Below are 23,781 nucleotides of genomic sequence, written 5' to 3' on the forward strand. Positions count from 1 at the left end.
TACAACTAATAAAAAATATTTTTAAAAAGTATGTGTGGAGCACTGAGTTCAGTTCCACAATCCCGATAATGCGCGCGCGCACACACACACACACACACATACACAGATCCTGAAGGTGAAATAACTTTTAAATAAGTAGCTATAAGAAAAAAATGCTATTGCTCTTAATATAAAGCAGAGGAAGGTCATATGGCATGCCCAGTCCCTAGGAGGTTCTCCTCCTTTGGGAAGAGGGTGAGGAACGCTGTCCCATTTGAAGAGGTTTGTAGAGGCCCATATAGCACAGTTGTAGGGCCCTCCCTTGGCCCCCAGCATCACCAGGGCTGAAAAAGTTCAAATATCCACTCATCCCATACCTCTCTCTCTCTCTTTTTCTCTCTCTCTTTGGTATTAGGGATGGAACTCAGGGGCACTTAACCACTGAACCACATCCCCATCCCATTTTCGTATTTTATTTAGAGACAGAGTCTCACTGAGTCACTTAGGACCTTGATGACTTTCTGAGGCTGGGTTTGAACTTGCAATCCTCCTGACTCAACCTCCCAAGCCTCTGGGACTACAGGCATGTGCCACCACACCCGGCTACTCATCCCATCTCTTAATCCAACTCAGGGTGACCTAGTTTCCATCTTCCAAATCCCTAGTATCTCCCCACAAGGAAAGAAGGTGGTGCACAGCAGAGAGATATACAACCTTCATCAACTGAGATTTATTGAGCTCCTGATGTGTGCCAGGCCCTGAGGAGGAGTACAAAAGGTATCAGATAAGGTCCCAGGCTGCAAGGAACTTCTGGACCAGAGAAAGAAAAGAGGTAGACAGAAGCAGGTGTCAATCATAAGCTTCTTTTCCCCCTCTGTGGTCTCAGAAAATGGGAGTGTCTAGAAAGAGACCTTTAGATCATCGTCTCCAAAACATATGTGCACAGATTATACATGTACAAGACATATGTAGAACCCACACAACTATGGGATATGCATATGACACACAATACACATGTGTCACATGTGGGTGAGATTCATGTATAAAGTCCATAAGTGCATAGGTCATGTGAACGTGGCACAAGAACCCCAACTTCCCAAGCCAGCGTGGCCAGATGGGGAAAAGCCTCAAGCCAGGTAGGCCTATCAATATCAAGGTTGGGGCTGGTACTGGCCCTCTGTGGCCGTGAAGAAGTCCTCCAGTACACTGCGTAGGTAGTCAAAGGTGGGTCGGTCCTCTGGATGCTCCTTCCAGCACAGCATCATGAGGTGGTACAACTCCTCTGGACAGTTGTCAGGCCTAACCATGCGATAGCCTCGTTCCAGATTCTGAATCACCTCAGGATTGGTCATCCCTGGAGATCAATAGGAAACAAGGACATCAAACCTCCAGGCTTTGAAAGCCCACAGGCAGGGCTGATGCTAGAGTTAGGATCTTAAATATTCCCCAAAGATCCATGTGTTGAAGGCTTGGTCCTCAGCCTGTGACACTTATGGGAGGTGGTTGAACTTTTAGGAGGTGGGGCCTAGCGAGGAAGTGAGATCATTGGAAGCCTGCCTTTGATGGAGTATTGGACCCCGACCCCTCCTTTTCCTCTTTGCTTCCTGACCTCCATGAAGTATTTCCTTACAGTAACAGAAAACTGACAAATACAGGCGATGTTCAGAATATTTAAATGGTGTGGTGTGAGTACCAATCCAAAAGGTTTTCATCAGTGGTAGGCCACACTAATGGTACCTGCTAAATATCAGTGAGACCACTGGGAGTTCCTGTTACAGATTACACACTCAGTGACACACTTGTTAGCTGTGGGACCTTGAGTAAGCCACCTCTTTGAACCTCAGTTTCCTCACCTGGAAAATGAAGTAAATAGTTGTTCCTACCTCACAGAGTTCTTAAGGGGACTTAGTGAGTTAGTGCATATAAAGCACCAGGTTTAGTGCTTGAACAGGAGAGGCTTCGTAAAGGGCACCTGAGGTTGTTATGATTTGGTGAGAATGATATGGTGGTCTGGACCCAGGGCAGGAGGAGGCATCTCTAGCTTTGGGACAAGGCACATGAGGAGAGCAGATGGACCCCCAGACTCCAGCAAAACAGACTCTGCCCCTCACTGAGAAGGCTCACCAGGCCTCTCCATGACCCATATGAAATAGTCATTGGGCTGGTAACCTTCTTTTGTGCTGCTCCTGGTCCCCATGGTAGCTTCTGGCCCCCATGGCAGCTTCTGGCATGTACCTTTTCTCAAGAGGAGGTGCTCTGGAGACCTGCATGCTCACAGCTAATTTGTGGTGCTGGGGATTGAACCCAGGGCCTTGTGCATGCGAGGCAAGCACTCTACCAACTGAGCTATATCCCCAGACCCACAGCTCCCTATTTCTACAATACCCACGCAGCCTCTGTTTTCTTCTTCAGTCTCTTGAGAGAAGACAATTAATCCCCAAAGACCAAACCCTTCTAGAAAAATAGAAGTTTTGTTTTTGTTTTTGAGACGGGGGTCTCGCTATGTTACCCAGACTGACCCAAGCAATCCTCCTGCTTCAGCCGCCTGAGTAGAATAAACTATAGGCATGCACTGTGAATGCTTGGCAAAATAAAAGTTTTGCTCCTGCAGAGTTTGGGCCTGGTCAAGAGTGAAAAAAAGTTTTGCCCACATCTTGCTCTGGGAGGCCTTTACCTTTTACAGGTCCCTCACATTTTAAAATCAGGACACAGGAAAATGTAAACCAGGGAACCAAACACCCATGAAGAGTGGAGGGTGCCAACCCACAGACAAAAGCCAGCCTAAATATAGCTCACAGGCCCACTTTGGTTTGTTCCATATGGTGTTTTAAACAATTTGAATCAATCACCTATATTTGGAAATAAGCAGGTTTTCCTAAAACTCCAAGTTTGAGCTTCTCTTGAAAAAAAAAAAAAAAAAGATTTCCAGGCTCAGTTGCCCGTGCCTGAAATCCCAGCCACTTGGGAAGCTGAAGCAGGAGAAATCTAAGTTTGAGAGCAACTTGGGCAATTTAGCAAGACCCTGTCTCAAAATAGAAAATAAAATGAGCTGGAGATGTGACTCAGTAATAGAATGTCCTTGGGTTCCATCCCCAGCACTGTTAAAACAAACAAACAAACAACAACAACAACAAAAAAAAAAAAACCTCCTTCCACTGGAGCAGATGCAAATTCACCAAGGTCCCTGTTGCTTCCCATTGTCTCTCTGACCTTAATGCCACCTGTCAGTTCCTGTTCATCATCATTTTCTTTTCTGTGGTGCTGGGGATTAGACCCAGGGCCTTCAGCTTGCTAGGCAAGTGCTCTGCCACTGTCTATATCCCCAAGACCTGTCATCCTACTTTCACTACCTTTTCTTCTAATGGAGACATTCTCTATGGGTTTGCCTCCATAGGCACAGTGGAGGATGGGAAGGACTGTAGGCAGAACACCTGGAGTGTGGTCTAGGTCCAGCAATGGCCCTGGACTGTGTGAGGGTAAAGCCCAGGGCAGGGAGCCCACCTCTCATCTGAACACAGGGTGCCTTTACCTTCCTAGGAGTAAAGTTCTTTTCACATTTTACTGGGAATGTGGGAAGCCTCTGCAAATCCAGCCACTATGTTCCATAACCTCCCTGCTCCCAATTTCCTTTTCCATTTCCTTTCCCTAGAGTTTCTTAGTGAGTTCCTTTCAAAAAAAAAAAAAAACAAATTATACCACTGGGGCCAAGCGTGATGATGCACCCTGTAATCTCAGTGGCTCAGGAGGTTGAGGCAGGAGGATCACAAGTCCAAAACCAGCCTCATCAACTTGACAAGCCCTAAGTAATTTAGTGAGACCCTGTCTCTAAATTAATTTTTTTTTTAAATGGCTGGAGATATGGCTCAGTTTTTAAGCACCCATGGGTTCAATCTCTGGTACCAATAAAAAAAAAAATTCCACCCCTGTCTTGGATGAATTTAGGGTTAAGAATGTTGTTCTAGACATGGAGGATGTGGGGGTAGTATCTGTTTCTCCCTCTTTAGATGAAAAGCTTCAGAGGGAAGAGAAACCAGTATTTAGTGAGCACCTACTATGAGTCAGGCTCTTTCACAGAATCTCTTTTTTCTAATATCAGGAAATTGAGGCTGAGAGAAATGACGTTACTTGCCCAAAGTAATGATTAATAATATCTTAGTATGAGCTAAGCAGTATTTTTAACTTTTTTTTTCTTTTCTTTCCTTTCTTTCTTTGTTTCTTTCTTTTCTTCTTCTTCTTCTTTTTTTTTTTTTTGTAGGTATATGTAGAGGATTGAACTCAGGGGTGGCTTTGGCTTTACTACCGAGCTACTTCCCCCACCCTTTTTACTTTTTATTATTTTGAGAGAGGGTCTTCCTGGGTTACTGAAGCTGTCCTGGAATTTGCAATCCTCCTGCCTCAGCCTCCCTTGTCACAGAGCCCAGCCTATTTTGATCTTATATTTAATAGATATGAAAAGATAGAATGGGGGCTGGGGATGTGGCTCAAGCGGTAGCGCGCGCGCCTGGCATGTGTGCGGCCCGGGTTCGATCCTCAGCACCACATACAAACAAAGATGTTGTGTCTGTCAAAAAAATAAATATTAAAAAAAAAAAGAAAGAAAAAATAGAATGATCTGATCAAAGCCAAACAGAAAGTTAGAATCAATGACCAATCTGGTTTAAAAAAAAAAAAAAAAAGATCTTTTGACTCCCAGGCTAGATCCACTTCTACCATACTAGGCTGCCCATGCCAGAATTAAAGAAAGGATCTGGAAAAGAAGAACAAGATCCAGAGACAGTGATGAAAGCCAGTGCTGGGATCTGCTTAGGATCGTTGGAGTCACACTCCTCAGAGGATACAGGATAAGCAGCCAAAAGTTTCAAATTCTGAACCTGGAAAGCAGTGAGTAAGAAGACAAAGATTTTCTGCCCTTCCCTATAACCCTGTGGTTCCTACCCTTGGCACTGACCTGGGTAAGGGATACGGCCATGGGTAACAATTTCCGTCAATAGAATCCCGAAAGACCACACATCTGACTTGATGGTGAATGTCCCGTAGTTGATGGCCTCTGGTGCTGTCCACTTAATGGGAAATTTGGCCCCTGTAGGGAGGTGGGGAAAGAGTGAGGTCACCCGTGTCTGCCTGGCCAGACCCTGCAGACCCCAGAACTCCCTCATGTCCCACACCTACCCTCCCTGGCTGTGTACTCATTGTCCTCAATGAGCCGTGCTAGGCCAAAGTCTGCAATCTTGCAGCTCAGGGTGTCAGACACCAGGATGTTTGCAGCTCGCAGGTCACGGTGGATGTAATTCCGCTCTTCAATGAATGCCATGCCCTCTGCAATCTGTTGGCCAGGTACAGGTCATCAGCCCTGGGCTGGATATCCTCACCCCACGGGTCTGTACCCATGCCAAACTGCTCCCCAATCTCCTTACTTGGGCTGCCATGTCCAAGAGTTTGTTGATGGTCAATTTGATGCCCGAGGAGGTCTTGAGAAAATCCACCAGGCTCCCTGTGGGCAGAAGCAAGAGTTGCTGACCAAATTGCCCGAAAGGGTCCCAGACTCTCCTCTCCTAACTGGAGTCTAGAGGCAGTGTCTGACACGTGGAAAGGAAGAATTAGGAGAATGGAGGAGTTCAAGGTGAGTATGCTCAGAGTATAGGGTATGGTTGGAGGGGTCTGTAAGCTCCTTGTCAGAATAAAGTAGGCCCCGACAACTCAGCTGGGCATCCAAAACCCTGCCTGCTCCACTTTGTGGTTGCTCTGCCCACGCCACTTCTCTCACTGCCCCCACTATGGACAATTTTCAGATTCTTCACACAGACCACTAGATTCTCATCTCAACCTTTCTTTGTTTTATCTCTGCCTGCTAAAAAAATTCTACTCTTGTTTCGCAGTCCACTAGATTATTCTTCTAGGAAGCCTTTCTAGATCCTACCAGGTTTAATAAGTTACATCATCATCTACATTCCTCTGGCATGCTGGAACTTCCCCCATGGCATAAACTTTGGTTTTCCCATTGCCCAAAGTTAAAATCAAGTTTCCCTTACAGTAGAAATCTTGTTTGATTCATCCATGTCCAAGCATCAATGTTTTCAGTGCCCAGTGCTGAATGTATTGAATGAGAAGTAGGGAAAATGGTCCCTGGAGGCCTGAGGGACCACCTCTCTGGTAGTAGAGGGCATCTGGGAGGACACCATGGATGTGAGTTGTTGGGAAGAGTTAGTGACCACTTGCCCTATCCAAGAGATTAAAACCCCATGTGAAGGGCTGGTGATATAGCTCATTTGGTAGAGTACTTGCCTTGCATGCACAAGGCCCTGGGTTCAATCCCCAGCACCATTAAAAAAAAAAAAAAAAAACCATGTGAGAATGACAACAACCTGTCCCCACTATAAGTGCTGAATTATTCAGCAAAGATAAAAACCTCACTCAGACACAGTAAATATGTGGCCATGTGCTGCCATTCAAGTATTAGGGGCAGATGCATCAATTCCAATGTTCATTTCCAATGAGCCTCAGAATCCTTCTCAACTCAGCACTCTAAGCAACTATAAAAGTTATTACTCAAGACAAAACCTCTTTGCCACTTCCAGAACCCAGTAGCTAATTATTTTATTTTTTTTTAAATAATTTTTTATACTTTATTTTTTTTCTTATATGGTACTGAGGATCGAACTCAGGACCTCAAATGTGCTAGGTGAGCACTCTACCGTTGAGCCACAACCCCACCCCCCCCAGTAGCTAATTAATAGTTTATTTCTCTCCCTGAAAGAGAGACATGTCTTGTACTCCCAAACAATCAGAGCCAGATAACAGCAACAAATTTATGGCAGAGATTGTTCTAACTCTTATCCTCACAAAGACCTCATGAGTGAGTGCTTATTGCATTAGTACCACTATTTTACAGATGAGAACCATGGCAGAAATAAGTGATGTGATCTGCCCAAAGCTACATAATCATGAAGCCAAGACTAATCCAGGCAGTCAGACTCTAGGTCCTTAATGGACATTGCATATATTTTTGGATGAGCTTTTTTAGATTTTTGCTGTTGGACTTAGGGGAGCTGAATACCACGGACAGTACAGGGAGTTGGCCTATACCACACATGGCAAATCAGTGGCTTCAAAGCTGAGCCTAGAAACTCATATCCCTCTTCATAGGATTCTCACTCTGTCCAACAGCAGTCCCAGAGAGGCGTCGGGCTCACCCAGAACTGAAAAGGAGGCTTTGGAGCAAATCCATCCTCCCAAGTTTCCAGGGAAGAAAGGAGAGAAACAGAACTAGGGACCTACTCATTTTCTGAGGTCAAGCATCCTGAGATGCTTTGACTGAAAAAAATGCAAAAGGGACTGACTGCAGGTCAGGAAAGATGGGGATGAACATTCTTCCAAAGGCTGCCACCTCAGGCTGGGTCGTAGACAGACTCAGATGACACAGCTTCTTCTCACCCCTGTAGGTGGGTCTTTAGATGCCCAGGAAAACCCTCAGTGTTTGGCCGGAGCAAAAGGGGTATGCCCCCGCCCCACTCCAGTAGAATAGGGGTAGAGTAGAGGTAGGAAGGGGTGGGAGACAGCAGTGTCCTCCAGCGTCCAGGTATGGCTGTAGCACCCACCATTCTCCATGTATTCGGTGATGATGTAGATTGGCTCCTGGGTGACCACCGCGTAGAGCCGGACCAGCCGCGGGTGCTGCAGCTGCTTCATGAGGTTGGCCTCAGCGAGGAAGGCGTCAGGGGACATGCTGCCTTGCTTCAGGCTCTTCACTGCCACCTTCGTGTGCCCGTTGTAGTACCCTGGATAGGGAACAGGAGGGAGTGAAGGAGTTGTGGAACTCCTGCTCCCAGAGCCAAGCAACTGCCCTGAAAGTGGACGCCTCCCTCTCCCCTCTTTCCCAGCAGTCTTGGAAGCCCGTACTCACCCATCCACACCTCCCCGAACTGGCCGGCCCCCAGTCGCTCCACCAGCTTCAGCGTCTCCCTGGGAACCTCCCACTCGTCCTCCCACCACGGCTTCTGGGGCTTCTGGGTCTGGCAGGGGCGGCTCAACCTAGTGCACAGCCCATCAGAAGTATCTGCAAGGGCAAGGGCAAGGGAGAGGGAGGGGGTTGTCAATATGTGAGGCCTTGGGTGCTTTCCCCAACCCCCAGCTCTCCAAGTTCCCTTCTAGAGGAATGTAATGAAGCGGGGTGAAGGTCGATCACCCTACATCTGGGCTGTAGGGTCAGGTACCACATCTCACCCACTTGGTAATGAAGGAGTACCCTGAAAGATGGTTGAAGGGTACCCCTGAGAAGGACTAGGGGGAGACAAGCTGATAGGGCACAGGTGAGGGGTCCTGCTGGGGCTCACTGGTGTAATGGCGGACCAGTTCATGCAATCCGGGAAAAGTGATGCGAGGGGAGATGTAGAACCCGCCGTTGTCTAGGTTACGGATCTTGTAATGTTTCACCACCTCTCCCTGATTCTGGTCGAAGTCCCGGACCGACAGTGAAAATGATCCTGAATGAATGAACAAACCAAAAAAAAAACGCAAAGGAGAAGGGGTGGCCTCCTGCTAGCCGCGCGGTCATTGCAGCCCTGGTCTAGGGCTCAAACCCAGCTCCTCCGGCACCTACTCGCCCGCGGCCCCGCCCACTCCTCCGAGGCCCCGCCCTCAGGCCCCGCCCAGTGGCTCACCAGCTGTGCTCTCGCTTTCTCGGATCAGGAAGGAACCGTGCGTGTTCCCGGGCGCCAGGAGCTGCCGCTCAGCGTCCTTGCGGCTTAGGTTCTTGAAGAACCAGCTGCGCACGGAAGAAGCAAGCGAAGGCCGTTGGCTGTTGGTCCTTTTTAACTCCATCATCCTCAACCATTCGCCACCACCCCCAGGACCACTCCCCGTTCCGAGATCCCTAGATCCGTTCCCACCCACACCCACCAGGTCCCCACTCACGGTTCGGGTTCCAGACTGTTCGCTTTGGCCACGAAGTTGAAAGGGATGAAACCTTCCAGGCCTGTGGTGAGGGACTGCGCCTTCCACCACTCGCCGCTCCTGCGCCACAGGGGCAGTCAGCTGGAGACCCTCGATCAGGGTCCCCAGTAACTCAGGCCACCGCGACCCCTGGATCAGCATTCTGGAGCCTCGCATTTTGTCCCAAAGGAACCCACTTCGAGCCAGTCAAGGACCCCAGGAGGGATGCAGTACCCGGGACAACGCTTTCTCACAGAATCCACAGTGCAGGGTGGGTGGGTGGAGGGGCACTCACTGTTCCAGGATACGGAGCTGTTCACCCTTCTCGAAGCCCAGGTCTCCGTCGTGAGAGGGCTCATAGCTGTGCAGGGCGATAACCAGGTTATCTGTAAAGACAGGGGGCGTCAGGAGAATAGAGTTCTGGAGTCACAGCTGGAACAAGACTTGGACCAAGAAAGGACAGAGTATGACGTAGAAGGGAGGAGAAGGCCAACAGCCAAGGATCCACAGACTTTATTTTCCCGGCTCTGCTGGTTGGGGTCACCTTGCAGTGGAGAGGCTGGTGGGTTGGAGCCCTCATAGGTGACAAGTGGGTCCCGTACTTCAGAGCCATTCCTCATGAGCAACTGTGGGATGGGAAATGAGGGTGGGTAAGAGAAAGATGACAGGATCAGATCCTGGCTCCCCTCCTTTCTGCCTACTCTCCTCCATTTCTCCCACCTGATTTCTTATCTCTGAATTTGCCCACTATGTATTTACTATGTGACCTCAGGAGGGTCCCTTCCCATCTCTGGGCCTCTTTTTCCTTCTGTATTCCAGGATCTGCTGTGTTATTTCAAGGGCCTCTAGTAGTGAGCTCTTTCCTTCTCCTGGGCTGCACACCCACCTGGCTCCCTCACCAACCCCCATCTTGCCCCTTACCGTGCCCTTGCCATCCAGAGGGACTATGGGATAATGGCAGTTCTCACACACATCGATGTTTTCCATCCAGTCATCTTCAGGGTTTGAGCTGCAGGTACAGCCCATGGTCCCTGAGGAAATGGAGAGGGGGCTGAAGGAGTTCCCCCTAGATCTGTTCCCCCCGGACATCAGGCGTCTTAGGGTGTTGCCCTGGGAGTTTCCGAAAGTACCTGAGACAGTCGACGGCCGCCGGACCCCCATTCACCAGCCACAGAAGAGCTGAAATGAGGGTTCCTGACTGGTGTCCCCTCAGAGCCCTCAGGCCACAAGTACATTGACACCAGGCCTATGCCTCGCCTGTGCTCCGCCCCCCACCTGGGATGGGCAAACCGCCACAAGCACCTTTGTCAGTCTAGTTACCCACTTCCTGCCTCCCCACCCTCTGCCAGTCTCCAAGTTGGAGGACTACCTCCCAGAGGTCACACACTTTACCAAGCCTTGAGGGAGACCTAAGTTTTTGATCAGATTCTCCTCTGTCAGAGAAGATGATGCCCCTCTCCTAATCACAATTTTCCTCCCAACTAAGGAAGCTGGTGAGAGAACTTGGCTTCCAAAAGTCACCCTCAGGCCTCTGCCCTCCCCCATACCCACACCCACACAATCTCCTTCAGAGGGTTCCTTCTAATAGGGTTTTTCTTCTCACCAGCAGAGAACCCTTCAGCGGCCTTGTTGGCCAGAACTTTTTTGTTTGTTTGCCTGTTTTAGCAGCGGAAACTTTTTGTCAGATGAAATCAAGCAGAACTACATAGACACAGCAGGTAAAAGAAGAGCTGTCTGCCCAAGTCAGAGTGGGAGCCTCCCTCTGAAGATGACTGGATGGAAAACATCCTTCCCCAGGGACTGCTCCTCAGAACTGCTTGGAAAACACTAGTCCTCCGATAAAGTATAATTTACCTTGCATTCAAGACCGTTTAATATCAAGAACAACTCCACCTTCTCAATCTGTTTAGCTACACACACACACACACACACACACACACAGCCTGTCTACCTGCTGAACTTGAACTTCACCTCCAAGGTTCAACTCAAAAGTCACCTACTCTGTGGAGCCCTTCCATTGTTCTTTGTTCTCCTATCCCCCCAGGCCCCTGGATCATTCTACTCAGACCACGGTCTCAGTGCATCATTCTACTCAGTGCTCAGGCACTGAGTTCCATGATTACTGATTTATGCATGAGTCCTACTGCCTCTTCCACCCCTTTGATGAAGGGTGCTTTATTTGCCTGAAAGCCACTCAGCACTGAGAGCTAGTTATTATTAATAAATGTCAACTAATATGCAGAAGATCAGTGCACAGATTCTCCCACCTGTAAAGGTCTTAGAAACTATCAGATTAGCCTCTGAGTTTATTTATTTATTCATTTATTGGAGAGAGAGTCTAACCCCTGGGCTCAAGCAACCCTCCTGCCTCAGCCTCCCAAGGAGCTGGGATTACAGGCCAGAGCCACCAGACCTGGATTTAACCTCTTATTTGAGATAAGCGAAGTGAGGCCCAGGGAAGCCTGCCAAAAGTCACGTAGCCTCTTTGAGGTAGAGCAAAGCTAGAGTGGCTGATCTATACCAGGTAGAAGCGGAGATGGGAGCCGTGGAGGTTTCTGGTTAGCAAGACAGAAGACAGACCCTGGAGTCTGAAAGACCTATGTTCAAAAACTGGTTGTGACACTGTGACTTTACTGAAATCATTCTTTGAAGCCTGACTTTTCCTCTTCTGTCATGTGGGGATCATCATCCCTTTCTTGTCATCTTATATAACTGTCATTTTAGTATAGACTTTGGAAAGACTTCTACCAGGTCCCATTCTGCCCCATCAGCCCCTGCTCTGGAAGGTGGGAAAGTGGGACTTTTTGCTTCAGGCTCATGTTTCTCCAACTGAGATACTCAGAGCCTCCTGCAGATACCGGAAGTCATGGCGTGCACATCTTCCTGTAACATGAATGTTGCTTGATCTTATTCATATGAGTTAAACAATAAGGACCTCTTGTGCAGGAAAACACAAAATGCTCATGGAATATTAAGTCAAACCAAAAGACTTTCAGAAAAAAAAAAGTAGCAGAATCACTCTTCTTCCTACCCCAAGGACTCCTGTCAGTAGGGCAGGAGGACATTTGAGAAATCCTGCCAGGTCAGAGTTCACTCATTGTGACTGTGTGGCTTTTAGGATGCTCATTTGATTGTAACCAGGAAGTGATGAGCAGTAAAAGCTCCCCAAAAAGGATTGATAGAAACCTGGAACATACCAAGAGCTGAGCTCTCTAGTAAGGTAGACTAGACATGTTGTTTGTGATTTAACACGCCTCAGAAAAGCACAGGTTGGTTATGCTAGGAGAGAATACCAGTATCAGATGGGCTGCAGGCCTAGATAAGTAATGTCCTTTATTAGCTTGACAGTTTGGGAGACTTTGGAAAGAGGCAGGAAAAAGTTTGGGGTTAAAAAGAGGGGGTGGAAAAAAAAGAGGGGGTAGATGAGGGCTGGGGTTGTAGCTCAGTGATAGAGTGGTTGCCTTGCATGTGTGAGGCACTGGATTCTATCCTTAGCACCACATAAAAAAGTAATTAAATAAAATAAAAGTATTGTGTCATGTACAACTAAAAAAAATAAAAAAATAAAAAAAGAAGAGGGGATGAACTGGGTTATAGAAGTGAGGAGAAGCTAGTGGAAGGGGCAGAAGGAATCTAGGATGGAGATCCCACCTGGTCCAGGCTGAGGTCAGGTGGGGAGAGAAGAGAAGCCACAGAGCCTCAGGGAGAGTCCAAGAGAGCATGCAGGGAGGATCTATGTCTTGGACTGAATCTTGATCCACCAGAAAGTATCTAATATCCTTTAAGACTGGGGACAGTGTGGGGCTCAGTGGCAAACACCTTTTAGTATGTGTAAAACCCTGGGTCACATCCCCAGGAAGAGAGGAGTCTGTAGGGAAATTAGTTCTTGGCTTGACTAATTGTATTATTATCTTTTCAGTGCATACTTAGTTAAATCTCTGTTTAAAATTTGAACTATACACATGCTGAGCATGGACAAGGATCTGGGTTCAATCTCCAGCAAACACACACACACACACACACACACAAAGTTTTTAAACTAGAAAACAAAAAACAAAAAAATTAGTAGCTAAGTGAAGCTTGTTAGTAGGCAAAAACTTCTAAACCATGAGAGAGCCATTGGGTCGGGGAATGTAGGACAAGAAGTGGCAATAGTCCTTGGGAGGGAAGAGTTTAGGAAGCACTCATGTAATTTGCCAATCTTGTTTTAAAGAAGAGAGGGAGTAAGGCTCCAGGTGCCCTGGTGCACCCCTATAATCCCAGTGACTTAGTAGGCTGAGGCAGGAGGATTGTAAGTTCAAGACCAGCCTCAGCAACTTAGCAAGAACCTGTCTCAAATTAAAAAAATAGGGCTGGGGCTGTAGCTCAGTGGCAAAGCGCTTGCCTAGCATGCATGAGGCACTGGGTTCGATCCTAAACACCATATAAAAATTAACAATAAAATAAAGGCATTCTGTCCATCTACAACTATAAAAAAATTTTTTTAATTAAATAAAATAAAAAAAATAGATAAAAAGGGCTGGGTGACAGAGTTCAGTGGTTGAGTGCCCTGAGTTCAATTCCTACTACCTCAAAACAACAATAACAAGTTAAAGAGATGAAATGATAATAATAATTAATAAGAAGAAAAATAAAGCTGGGGAAGTTGGGAGATCAAAGAGGTTAGGTGATTTTCCCAGTAACACACTAAGGGTTCCTGTTAGAAGCAAACTCAAATCAGATCCGGTGGGAGGCTGTCACCTCTTGTGACCAGTGTTTTTCCCTCCTGATCAGTTGAGGCACTGCGGGTCATCCCCCCAATGATCTGGCTACTCTTAAGTTGCTGAAGACGGTAGCCCGATCTTGAGGGTAGAAATAATGCCACCAAATGTGTCTTCATGCGTAGGCCCACTTTCCTGCAGCTCCATGGGTCAAGCTATGCTTACCTGTTCCCCTTGCCCTGTTTGGGATAGAATGTTCCATGGAAACGCCCTTTGTGTGTCCCCTTCTCTTACTCTGCCCTTGGGTGTGGCCTTCCTAGATGTCAGCCAACCTGCTGACAGCAGACATTGTGAAGCTTGACTCAGCCCCTTGAAACCTGACCCTTTGCCTCATTTGAATGTCTTCTCAATAAAAAGGGTCAGCACGTGTGGGCTCTCTTTCTTCAGACCCTTAAGGTCAGAGGAACCGTCACAGTACCCCCAAAGAAAAAGGTATTTCTGTCTTATGTGTGGTTATTTCACGAAGCCCAGTTCCCCCTGAAGTGACCCTGAGTGTTTTAGTCGCGAGCAACGCAGCAAGATCCCATGTTCTCTATCAAGGTATTTTCCTCTATTTTTCATCCCATGGGCAGCCTACAGAGGAAGGGGTGTCCTGACAGGTCACAGAGGAAGAGAGACACGTCTGAAGGTGTGGACCACTCCCCACCCAGGACTTGACCATTGTGCTAACAAAGGCTTTTCTCTTGGACAATTTGCCTTCTACCTAGAATGCATGTTTCAGGATCTACATTTTCCTCACTGGTGAATGCAGGTCTGCACAGGATTTAGGAGTGTTGTGCTTCTGTGTGTAAATCCATGTTCTGCATGAGTCTGTGCATACAGAGGGATGCATAATAGATGTAGGTATGTACAGCAGGGCCCGTCCCTGTGTCACTGTGAGGCCATAGATACATACATCTGTTTATAAAAATGTAGGTCTCATCTTTCTGGTCTTAGTTTGACAAAAATTGCTGGGTAGCCAAAGTGATCTAACCAGGTTAATAATGAGGTCAGTAAAAAGAAGTCAAAATTAAAGCTTAATATAAATTTCTCATTGTCTGAAAGAAAGAAGAAAGAAATCTAAGGAATCCCCAGGGCTCCCAGAGCTGGCAATGAGGACGAATTCTGGAGTGAATGAAGGAGGACATTCTCTTCTCCCAACTCAGGAACTCAAGGCCAAGAGTGAGAATTGTGTAGATTCTAGACTATCTCTGACTAGGGTCTACAATGTTCTTGGCTTCCCATGAGGCACAGGGAACTTTTTGCCCATTATTAGAGGTCCACCCAACCCTGGCATGTTAATCTTGAAAAGTGGAGTAGAAGCTGGATTCCAGTGCCTGCCCTTCTAGCCCCTCAGCCATGTGCTCACCCTGCCCAACACACACATCAGCCCTGCACACATGGTATGTTTAATTGATTCAAAAGATCTCAGGCTGTGTGCACACCTGTGACCCCAGCAACTCGGGAGGCTTGGGCAGGAGGATCATAAGTTCCAGTCCAGCCTCAGCAACTTAGCAAGGCCCTAAGCAATTTACTGAGACCCTGTCGCAAAATCAAAAATAAAAAGGGCTGGGGATCTGATTCAGTGATTAAGCACCCCTGTATTCAATCCCCGATACCAAAGAAAAAAATCTCAGGCTGTGTGAATCTTCTGAACTAGGCTTTCTGGTCCCAGGGTTGTTGAGGAATTGTAGCTGTGGATTTCTGATTCTTGTAGATTCATTAAATTTTTTTTTTCCTTCAGTACTGGGGTTTGAAATAGGGCTTTACACATGCTGTACAAGCACTCTACCACCAAGCTACATGCCCCATCCCCAGCCTCCTTTTATATTCTACTTTATTTTTTGTAGTACTGGAAGTGAAAAACAAGAGTATCCCACCTCTGACCTACATTCCCAACTCTTTGTTTTCAAAAATTTTTTAATTTTTTTTTTTTTAGTACAGGGGATTGAACCCTCAATTTAAACATTGAGCCACATCCTCAGCTCTTTTTTGTGTTTTATTTCGGGACAGGGTCTCATAGAGTTTCTTAGGGCCTTGCTAAGTTGCAGAGGCTGACTTTGAACATTCGATCCTCCTGCCTCAGACTACCAAGTAGCTGGGGTTACAGGTGCTTACCATCACACCTGGCTAAAGCATCATCTTATTTTATTTTATTAAGTAGACAAAACACATTCTAGATTAATGTGTTTTTTAGTATTCATTTTTTAGTTGTAGTGGGACACAATATCATATATATATATATATATATATATATATATATATATATATATATGATTTATTTATTTATTTACTTATTTATTTATTTTATGTGGTGCTGAGGATCAAACCCAGGGCCTTGCACATGCGAGGCGAGCACTCTACTGCTGAGCCATAACCCCAGCCCCTGGACGCAATATCTTTATTTATTTATTTTTGTGTGGTGCTGGGGCTCACCCATAATAGGGGAGTGCTCTACCGATGAGCCACAACTCCAGCCCCTAGATTAATGTTTTTTAAGTCAATGTATGTAAAGCTCATAAAAGTGAATGAGCCAGACTTGGAGGTGTGTATTATTATCCCAACTATCTGGGAGGCTGAGGCAGGAGCAACTGAAGTTCAAACCCAGCCTGGGCAACCTAGAAAGATCTGTCTCAAAACAACAAACATCAACAACAAGAAAGGACTGGGGATACAGTTCAGTGGTACAGCTCTTGCCTAGCATGTGTGAGACCCTGGGTTCACTCTCTAGTATCTCCCCACAAAAAAGATGACATTCTCCCAACTCACCAACCAGGTTGATTTTTAAAATATCTTGTCTAAATTGTGTGCCAACTTCTTGCCTGAGTTATATGGGCCAATGCTTTACATGAAGACCAGGTAGGCTCTTCTACTTTAGATCATTAGTGTACATAGGCCATTTTGTGGCAAAATCTGTCATAAATCATTTAAAACATTTTAAATACTTGATCTTTGTGTCTCACCGATATTTGGTTATTGGCAAAGTTGCATATGTTTGGTGAAGAGCCTTGGATATACGGATACCTACATAAACCTCATCATGATACCCAAAAATCAGAATTGCAAGCTGGGTAAGTGGTACATGCCTACAATCGCAGCAGCTCAGGAGGATGGCAGTTCGAAGCCAACCTCAGCAACTTAGTGAGGCTCTAAGCAACTCAGTGAGATCCTGTTTCTAAATAAAATACAAAAAAAAAAAGGTTGGGGATGTGGCTTAGAGGTTAAGCGCCCTTGGGTTCAATTCCTGGTACCAAGGGGGGAAAAAAATCAGGATTGCAGGCATAGTAAATAATTGCTAGTGGGTAAATCAGCAATGTGCTTAGGATTGCTTCTTTTTTACATGTTCCTTTTTTATATAATACTATTTTCTTTCTTTCTGTTTTTTTTTTTTGTGTGTGTGTGTGCTGAATTGAACTGACAGCCTCATACATGAGCATGTGCTGTACCACTGAGCTATACCCCCAACTACAAGATGTGTTTCTTTTCAGAAATTAGGAGTGGTTTAAACATAAAACTTATTCTGCTAGTTAGTTACTGTCATCAATAAGAACTATAAAGCAATTATTCTAATTGGTATTTGAGTAGAGGCCTCCTAACCAGTAATTCACCCCTTTTAGCGAGTTCCTGCCCTGGGGTTACTTGCGTGTGCATTTGCATCTTGGGAGTTTTATTTGGATGCAACCTTATTTATAGTGTGGCAATCCATATAATTTTTAAAATATGTATTGTTTCAGTTGTTGTTGGACACAATACCTTTATTTTATTTGTTTATTTTTATGTGATGCTGAGGATCAAACCCAGGGTCTTGCACAGGCTAGGCGAGTGCTCTACCACTGAGCCACAATCCCAGCCCTCCATAACATTTTATGAAAGTTTCTACAGGTTATGGAAGCTCAGCTCACTATGTCCATTTCATAGTGACTCAAGTTCAATCTCATGATCTCTCAATTACTCACTGGCAAAGGGCCTTTGGATAGATTACTAAACCTTTTAAGCCTCCCTCAGTTCCTCCATCTGCAAAATGGGAATAAAAATAGTAACTGCATCTGGGGACCGTTATGAGCATTTTAGGTGATGTATAGATGATCCCATATAATAAAATACTTAACCTGGTGATTTGTACGTAATAAGGACTAAAAAATAAGAATAGGGCTAGGGGTGCAGCTCAGTTGTATTTAATTTAAATATGAGAATGATTTGGGGCTAAGCACGGGCATCTTATGATACCAGACTTAAATGTCTTCCAGACTAAAATGATCTCTACCATTTTCATTTTCCTTTGTGATTTTTGGCACTCCCACACACCACCTTTTCACCTTTAATATGTTTACCCGAAATGAAAACTTTACCTCCTCCAATGAAAAACCAAGTATCACCAGCCATAAGTAAACAGAAGTTACACATTAGTGCACAATGAAATAAGCATACATATTCACATTTGTAAATGTTCATCCATCATCCACTGAAATTATTCACACACATCGGTGATGTAACAGGCTATAATGTGGGAAATGCTGCTCTGTGGGAGAGATCTTTGGGTTTAGGGCCTCTGTCAGTGGCTTAAAGGAGCCACCTCCTTTTTTTGCAGGTATGATGTCAGGAACTAGGCAAGCGCCCTACCACAGAGCTACATCCCCAGCCACATCTTCCTTAATTGGTCAGCCTATTGATAAAAAAACTAACAGGCATCTCCTGTGTGCCAGGCTCTGATCTAGTGCCGGGGACACAGAGGTAAGCAAACAGAGAGAGTGTTATCACTTGGCCTTGCCCTCTGTGACAGAGAGGGTGTCCCTCTGATGGGTCACTTCATTTCACAGGAGGCCGTCATCAGCTGGCTGAAAGGTAATCTTTCTGATGCCTGACAACATAGCAACACAAGACAGCAAAACTGGCCAGGAAATAACATCTCAAAATCACCATTACTCTTTTACCAAAGTACCATTTAGCTAAAGTCGATAAGGGTGTTGGTAGAGCTCTGTGACAAGGAAAAGCTCCTAGAATCAACCGGGCAAGCAAGCTGCCAAACAAAATGGAGAGTGTAAGCCAATTTGCATTTAAATATACGTATGTGGGGGATTCTTTCAAGCCAGGCTTTATGCTAAGCCTTTATTTGCATTATTTCATGTGATTCTTATGATAATTCTATGATACAAGTGCTATTATTATCTCCATTTTACAGATGCAAAAACTGAGGCATCAACTGGGTACAGCATTTGTCTGAGGCCACATAACAAACAAATGAGTGGTGGAGTTTCGAGTTGAACCCTGGTCTGCCTGCCTCTGGGGACCAGGATCTTCATTGTGATGTCTCGCATCATTTATATGTGGAAAAATCTGGAAGGACACACACCAATATATTCCCAGTGAGTACATCCCAGAAGTAGAATTGGAGGGGGCTGCATTTCTGGTATTTCTTTTTATGACTCTATTCTAATTTTTTAAAAAAACAAGTATGTGCTAATTTTACAATCGAAAAACAAAAACAACAAAACCACCACCCACACAAAAACTCTGTCAGAGGCACAATCCTTTGAGGAGTGTCAAGTACAGTGTCGTATCCTTCAACTTCCATCCTTGTCTCAAAAGGTGTAGACATGGAACTGGCAGGCAGCACAGGAAAAAGAGGTCGTGTGGCCCAGCAAATTTGGGAGACACTGGATGGGACAAAATGAATTAAGGCTTCTTCTCTGGAGAGACTTGCAGAGCTTTTAACAAGCTAGCACTGACTGTGAAACTCCTGGGGGAACACAGCTTGTAGAAGAGGCCATGTTGATTGGGCCCTTTTCTTTCCAGGTGCCTCTCTCGGAACTAGTGTTCTTTAGCACAAGCGTTGGAGATAGAACTCCAGACACTTTAAAATGCACACTGAGGTGGATTTTTAAAGACCACATTCCAGGCAGGCATGGTGGCCCACACCTGTAATCCCTGCGACTCAGAAGAATGAAGCAGGTTCAAGGTCAGCCTAGCAACTTTGGGAGATTCTGTCTCAAAACAAAAAATAAAAAGGGCTGGGGATGTAGCTCAGTGGTCCTAGGTTAAATTCCCTGGTACCACCAAAAAAAAAAAAAAAAAAAGACCACATTCCAGAGCTGGGGGTGTAGCTCATTGTAGAACTTGTATTTAGCGGTATTTAGCTTGCAAGAGCAGAAAAAGGACAAAAGGGAAAAGCAAAACATTCCTGGATGATATCTTGGTTCCACCTGCCCTTACCTCACCTCCCCTCAGAAATGCTTTCATAAATTGAGCCTGATCTTGAAGCACTAGTTGTAGGTGTTTTATGGATTTGTAAGATCCAGCCTGTCGTGTATGTGTAGCCCCTGCCTCTAACTCTGAGCAGACCTGCATACTTCAGTTTTCTTAGGATGATATTAATTGTAGTGTTTTACAGAGAGGGAGAGGAGCAGGAGAGAGAGAGAGAGGGAGAGGGAGAGAGAGAGAGAGAGAGAGAGAGAGAGAGAGAGAGAGAGAGAGAGACTCTGACTATATAAGGGGCCCTCTTCTAAGGCAAACCCTATAGCCTATCTCAAAATCCAGTGTGCCTTCGTTCTCACACTCCACTACACACAGGAAACAAGCTCAGCTTGTTTGCAAAGCCACACCACAAGTGTGAGGGAATGGGCGGTTCATTGCCTTGCCAAGGCCAAGCGCTGAGTAGGTGTGATTCTGGGTGTGGACAGCCCTTCCAACCCTTAGTGCATCATTTGCAGGGAAGGAAGTGCCTGGCTTCCCCTAAGCACCTACTATGTGTCAGGTACTACCCAGGGCACATCACAGTCATTATTTTCTCTTTGACCTCCTGCAAGTACCCTGTAAGGGAGAGATCTATTATTGCTCTTTACAGATAAGTAAACTAAAGTTTGGAGCTATGAAGCTACTCAAGGAAATGGCAAAGCCGGAATTCTACTTGGGTCTTTCTGACCCTGAAATGCACATTCTTCACACTACACCACACTTCTAGGCTCTCTTACCTTTACTCTGAGGACTTTGTCTTTATGGTCCCAAGGAACAGAACCCAGGAATAATGAATGACCTTGGCTTCACTCTCCAAAATGGGCCTCTGTTCTAAAACTTCCTTGACTCTTCAGGAAGCTTTTCAGATCCCCTTGAGGGAGGTCTTCTCCCTCCTCTGAACCCTCAGCTCATTCTCTGCCCCTGTCCTTGGCCCTTTCTCCCTTTGAGAGAGACTGTCCCTGAGCCCCAAAAGCTAGGGACACTGTCTGATGGGTCCACCAGCACAGGACTCAGTGCAGGGGACTGCTCTTGCCTTTCCGGGAGTAGATGAGCCCTGTTGGAGCTCAGGGAGAGCTTCAGCATGTTTCCAGTCCCCACAACAGGTGACAGGCCTTGGGGCAGGAGATAGGAGAAAGGCTGGGACATGCTGACTAGGTGGAAAATATGTGACAAGAAAAACTCCAGTGAGGCAGGGGAAACCTGGAAAGTCTGGCTGAGGTGGGGACTACCCCCAGAAGCTGAAGGCTCCGAGTTAGTCTCTCCGAAGACCGGAGGTAGCTTTCGGCGCTGTTCTGAGCTCCCCCACCCCGGGTTTGGAGCCGCAATACGGAGGACAAACTGACCTATACATGCAGCTGGGGCTGAGCAGGAGGGGACAGGGCAGAGGGGAGGACATCCTGCTGTGACATTTGGCAAGGCAGGAAAGGCAACTTTCCAGATGGAAGTTCAGAAGTTCCTTGCCTAGGGCCAGCTGTACTCCTGTCCGGGATAAAAATAGCCCTTCCTCTTTCCTCTCTCATCGTTCTCTTTCTGAGACTTCCCAGAGTCAGAGCAGATGTGTCCGCCCAAGGACTCCATCCCTGATGACAAATATCCCCTCACAAACCCATTCGCTCCCCTTGGTAGTCTCCTCCCTCTCTCAAACAATGCTGGTCACTTAGGCTAAGGTCACTTCTCACACCTCCATCTGGATCCTCTGGGTAACTCTCTGTCTCTTTCAAGAGGTTCTTGTCTGGCCTAGGGACCAGAAGTATTGATTCCTGGGTCTTCTGACTCAAGACTGTCCTATGACCCTTTTCCATTGTGGAGCAAAAAGGTGTCCCAGCCTAGGCCACTACTCTCCAGGGTTTAGCTCAGCCACCGCTTTACTGGTGGGTCTTAAATGCCTCATTCTCATGGGATGAGGAACTGGACGTGGTGATTTCTGAAGGCCTTTTTAATACCTGATGTCCATGTGCCAGGTCTCCAAGAAGCGATAATCTCCTCGTCAGATGGTGGCAGAGGCAAGAGCCATCAATTTCACAGGAAAGGGGAGATCCAGCTGACCTCCAGTGATGTGTTTCTCTCAGCCTGAAGGGTTGCTGCAGATGTGGCCCTACACATAGCTGCAGCCCTCTGGGCTTGGCTCCCTACCACAGTCCCTGGACCCTGGTTCCCAGTACTCCTTACCTGTCCGGCCCAGGAGCCCTCTGGCCCATTCACATGGTCCTCCTGGCCTTGCTCGGCTGCCCAGATACAGTCTCAGCTCCCCTTGCCGTCGCAGTCACCACCTGTCTCCCTGCGCCCACGTTCCACCCTGACTTCCTGCCTCCTCCTGAGGACTCTGCAGCCAACCAGGCCCCAGCAGCCCAACCACAAGCCTGTAGCACCCCAAGCTTCCTGTCAAAATAGCCCCCCGCCCCTCAGCCTCTAGGGGTCCTAGACATCTCCAGGCCGGACCCTACTCATTCTGAGGATGGTATTTGGAAGTTTAAAGTGCAGGGGAGGATGTTTGATAGACCCTCCCTCCTGCCCTCCAGACTCTATCAGGGCAAGTGATTCATGGGCAGCCCTTGACCCCAGTGAGTGCAGGCGAGCACATACCTGCTCAGCTTACACAGAAAGGCAAATGGCACCACTATCACAGTGTGATTGCTGAGTGGCCCCCTTGTTTCAGTCTGACAGCAAAGGTAACATCATTTGCCAGGTTCAGTAGCACACACATATAATCCCAGCTACTCATGAGACTGAGGCAGGAGGACTGAAAGTTCAAGGCCAGCCTAGGCAACTTGGTGAGATTTTTGTCTCAAAGTAAAAAATAAAAAGGATTGGGGGTGCTGGGGTTGTAGCTCAGTGGTAGAGTACTTGCCTCACATGTGCGAGGTGCTGGGTTCGATCCTCAGCACCACATAAAAAATAGATGAATGGGGCTGGGGATGTGGCTCAAGCGGTAGCGTGCTCGCCTGGCATGCATGCGGCCCAGGTTCGATCCTCAGCACCACATACAAACAAAGATGTTGTGTCCACAAAAACTGAAAAATAAATTAAAAAAAAAATAGATGAATGAAGTAAAGGTATGTGTCCATCTACAACTAAAAAAAGAAGGACTGGGGGAATGTAGCTTAGTGCTAAAGTGCCTTTGGGTTCAATCCCCAATACCAAAAAAAAAAAAAGTTCTCATTGGCAGTCAGAGGATAGAACAATATGACTGTTAAATAGTTAGAGAGAAGACCACATGTGTTACAGTCACACTTGAGGCTGAAACAGTTGCTATAGATAGGACAGAACAGTACTCATGTCATTGCAGGGCTTGGACAATAACTTTATTAGAATCACAGGATAGACTAAGGCCGGGCAAAACCCTTCTACAGACAGAACACTCACAACATCCTGTGTTGGGAGTCAGGATGGACAACCTTCAAGAGGAGATGGTGACAGCTCCTGCTATAGACAGAGGGCAGGATAATGCTCATTAATGATGGCTGACAAGTGGGGCAGCACTGCTAATGCAGGCAGAGGCGAGGCCACAGCCCCTGGTAGAAGAGCACGGCCTGGCACCATCTCCTGCACTGGTGGAAGGCCAAGAAAATGCACTGCTCCAGGCACACAAGGGCTTTGGTCAGACTGTCAGCACTTTCTGTTATCAGCAGGAGGCAAGAAACTTGCCACAAACAGCAGGCAGGCCAAATTCAATTTCCTGCATCCAGGCTGGAAATGGCACCCATCATAAGCTGAGGACCAGGTCATCAGTGAGTGATATATGAGGAGCTCTGGTGGCCCCTCTCAGGCCCAAGAATTGAGCCTGGACCCCACTAGGAGGAAAGTGTAAGTTCATGGCCTCCTGAGCTCCACTGAGCGAGCAGTGGGGGTGGGGAGAAAGGGAGCCCACAGAGCATTGTTGGGGTTTGTGAGGTGGAAGCTGATG

The 23,781-nt window shown here is 46.6% G+C and overlaps 1 protein-coding gene across 4 annotated transcripts; it reads right to left on the bottom strand.

Annotated features, from left to right (window-relative positions):
* Positions 1–687: 687 nt before the first annotated feature.
* Positions 688–22,190, bottom strand: Lck (LCK proto-oncogene, Src family tyrosine kinase). Of its 4 annotated transcripts, none has more exons than XM_046469236.2 (14): positions 22,047–22,170; positions 21,821–21,947; positions 9,829–9,938; positions 9,452–9,533; positions 9,203–9,293; positions 8,890–8,988; positions 8,637–8,740; positions 8,310–8,459; positions 7,880–8,032; positions 7,575–7,754; positions 5,394–5,470; positions 5,149–5,302; positions 4,928–5,059; positions 688–1,333 (listed from the first exon to the last, which is right to left on the bottom strand). In XM_046469236.2, exons 3-14 carry the CDS (start codon positions 9,931–9,933, stop codon positions 1,131–1,133), a joined length of 1,530 nt encoding a protein of 509 aa, XP_046325192.1. In that variant the 5' UTR covers positions 9,934–9,938; positions 21,821–21,947; positions 22,047–22,170; the 3' UTR covers positions 688–1,130. The 4 variants fall into 4 exon arrangements, with proteins under 4 accessions (XP_046325192.1, XP_046325193.1, XP_046325191.1 ...); XM_046469237.2 differs by having other exon boundaries at positions 21,821–21,958; positions 22,047–22,158; XM_046469235.2 differs by lacking the exon at positions 21,821–21,947 and having other exon boundaries at positions 22,047–22,190.
* Between the last annotated feature and the right edge of the window lie 1,591 nt (positions 22,191–23,781).

The sequence above is a fragment of the Marmota monax genome, unplaced genomic scaffold (genome assembly GCF_021218885.2).
Source record: "Marmota monax isolate L192 unplaced genomic scaffold, Marmota_monax_Labrador192_F-V1.1 WCK01_AAM20220418_F8-fsc00008, whole genome shotgun sequence".
NCBI classification, from domain to species: Eukaryota; Metazoa; Chordata; class Mammalia; order Rodentia; family Sciuridae; genus Marmota; species Marmota monax.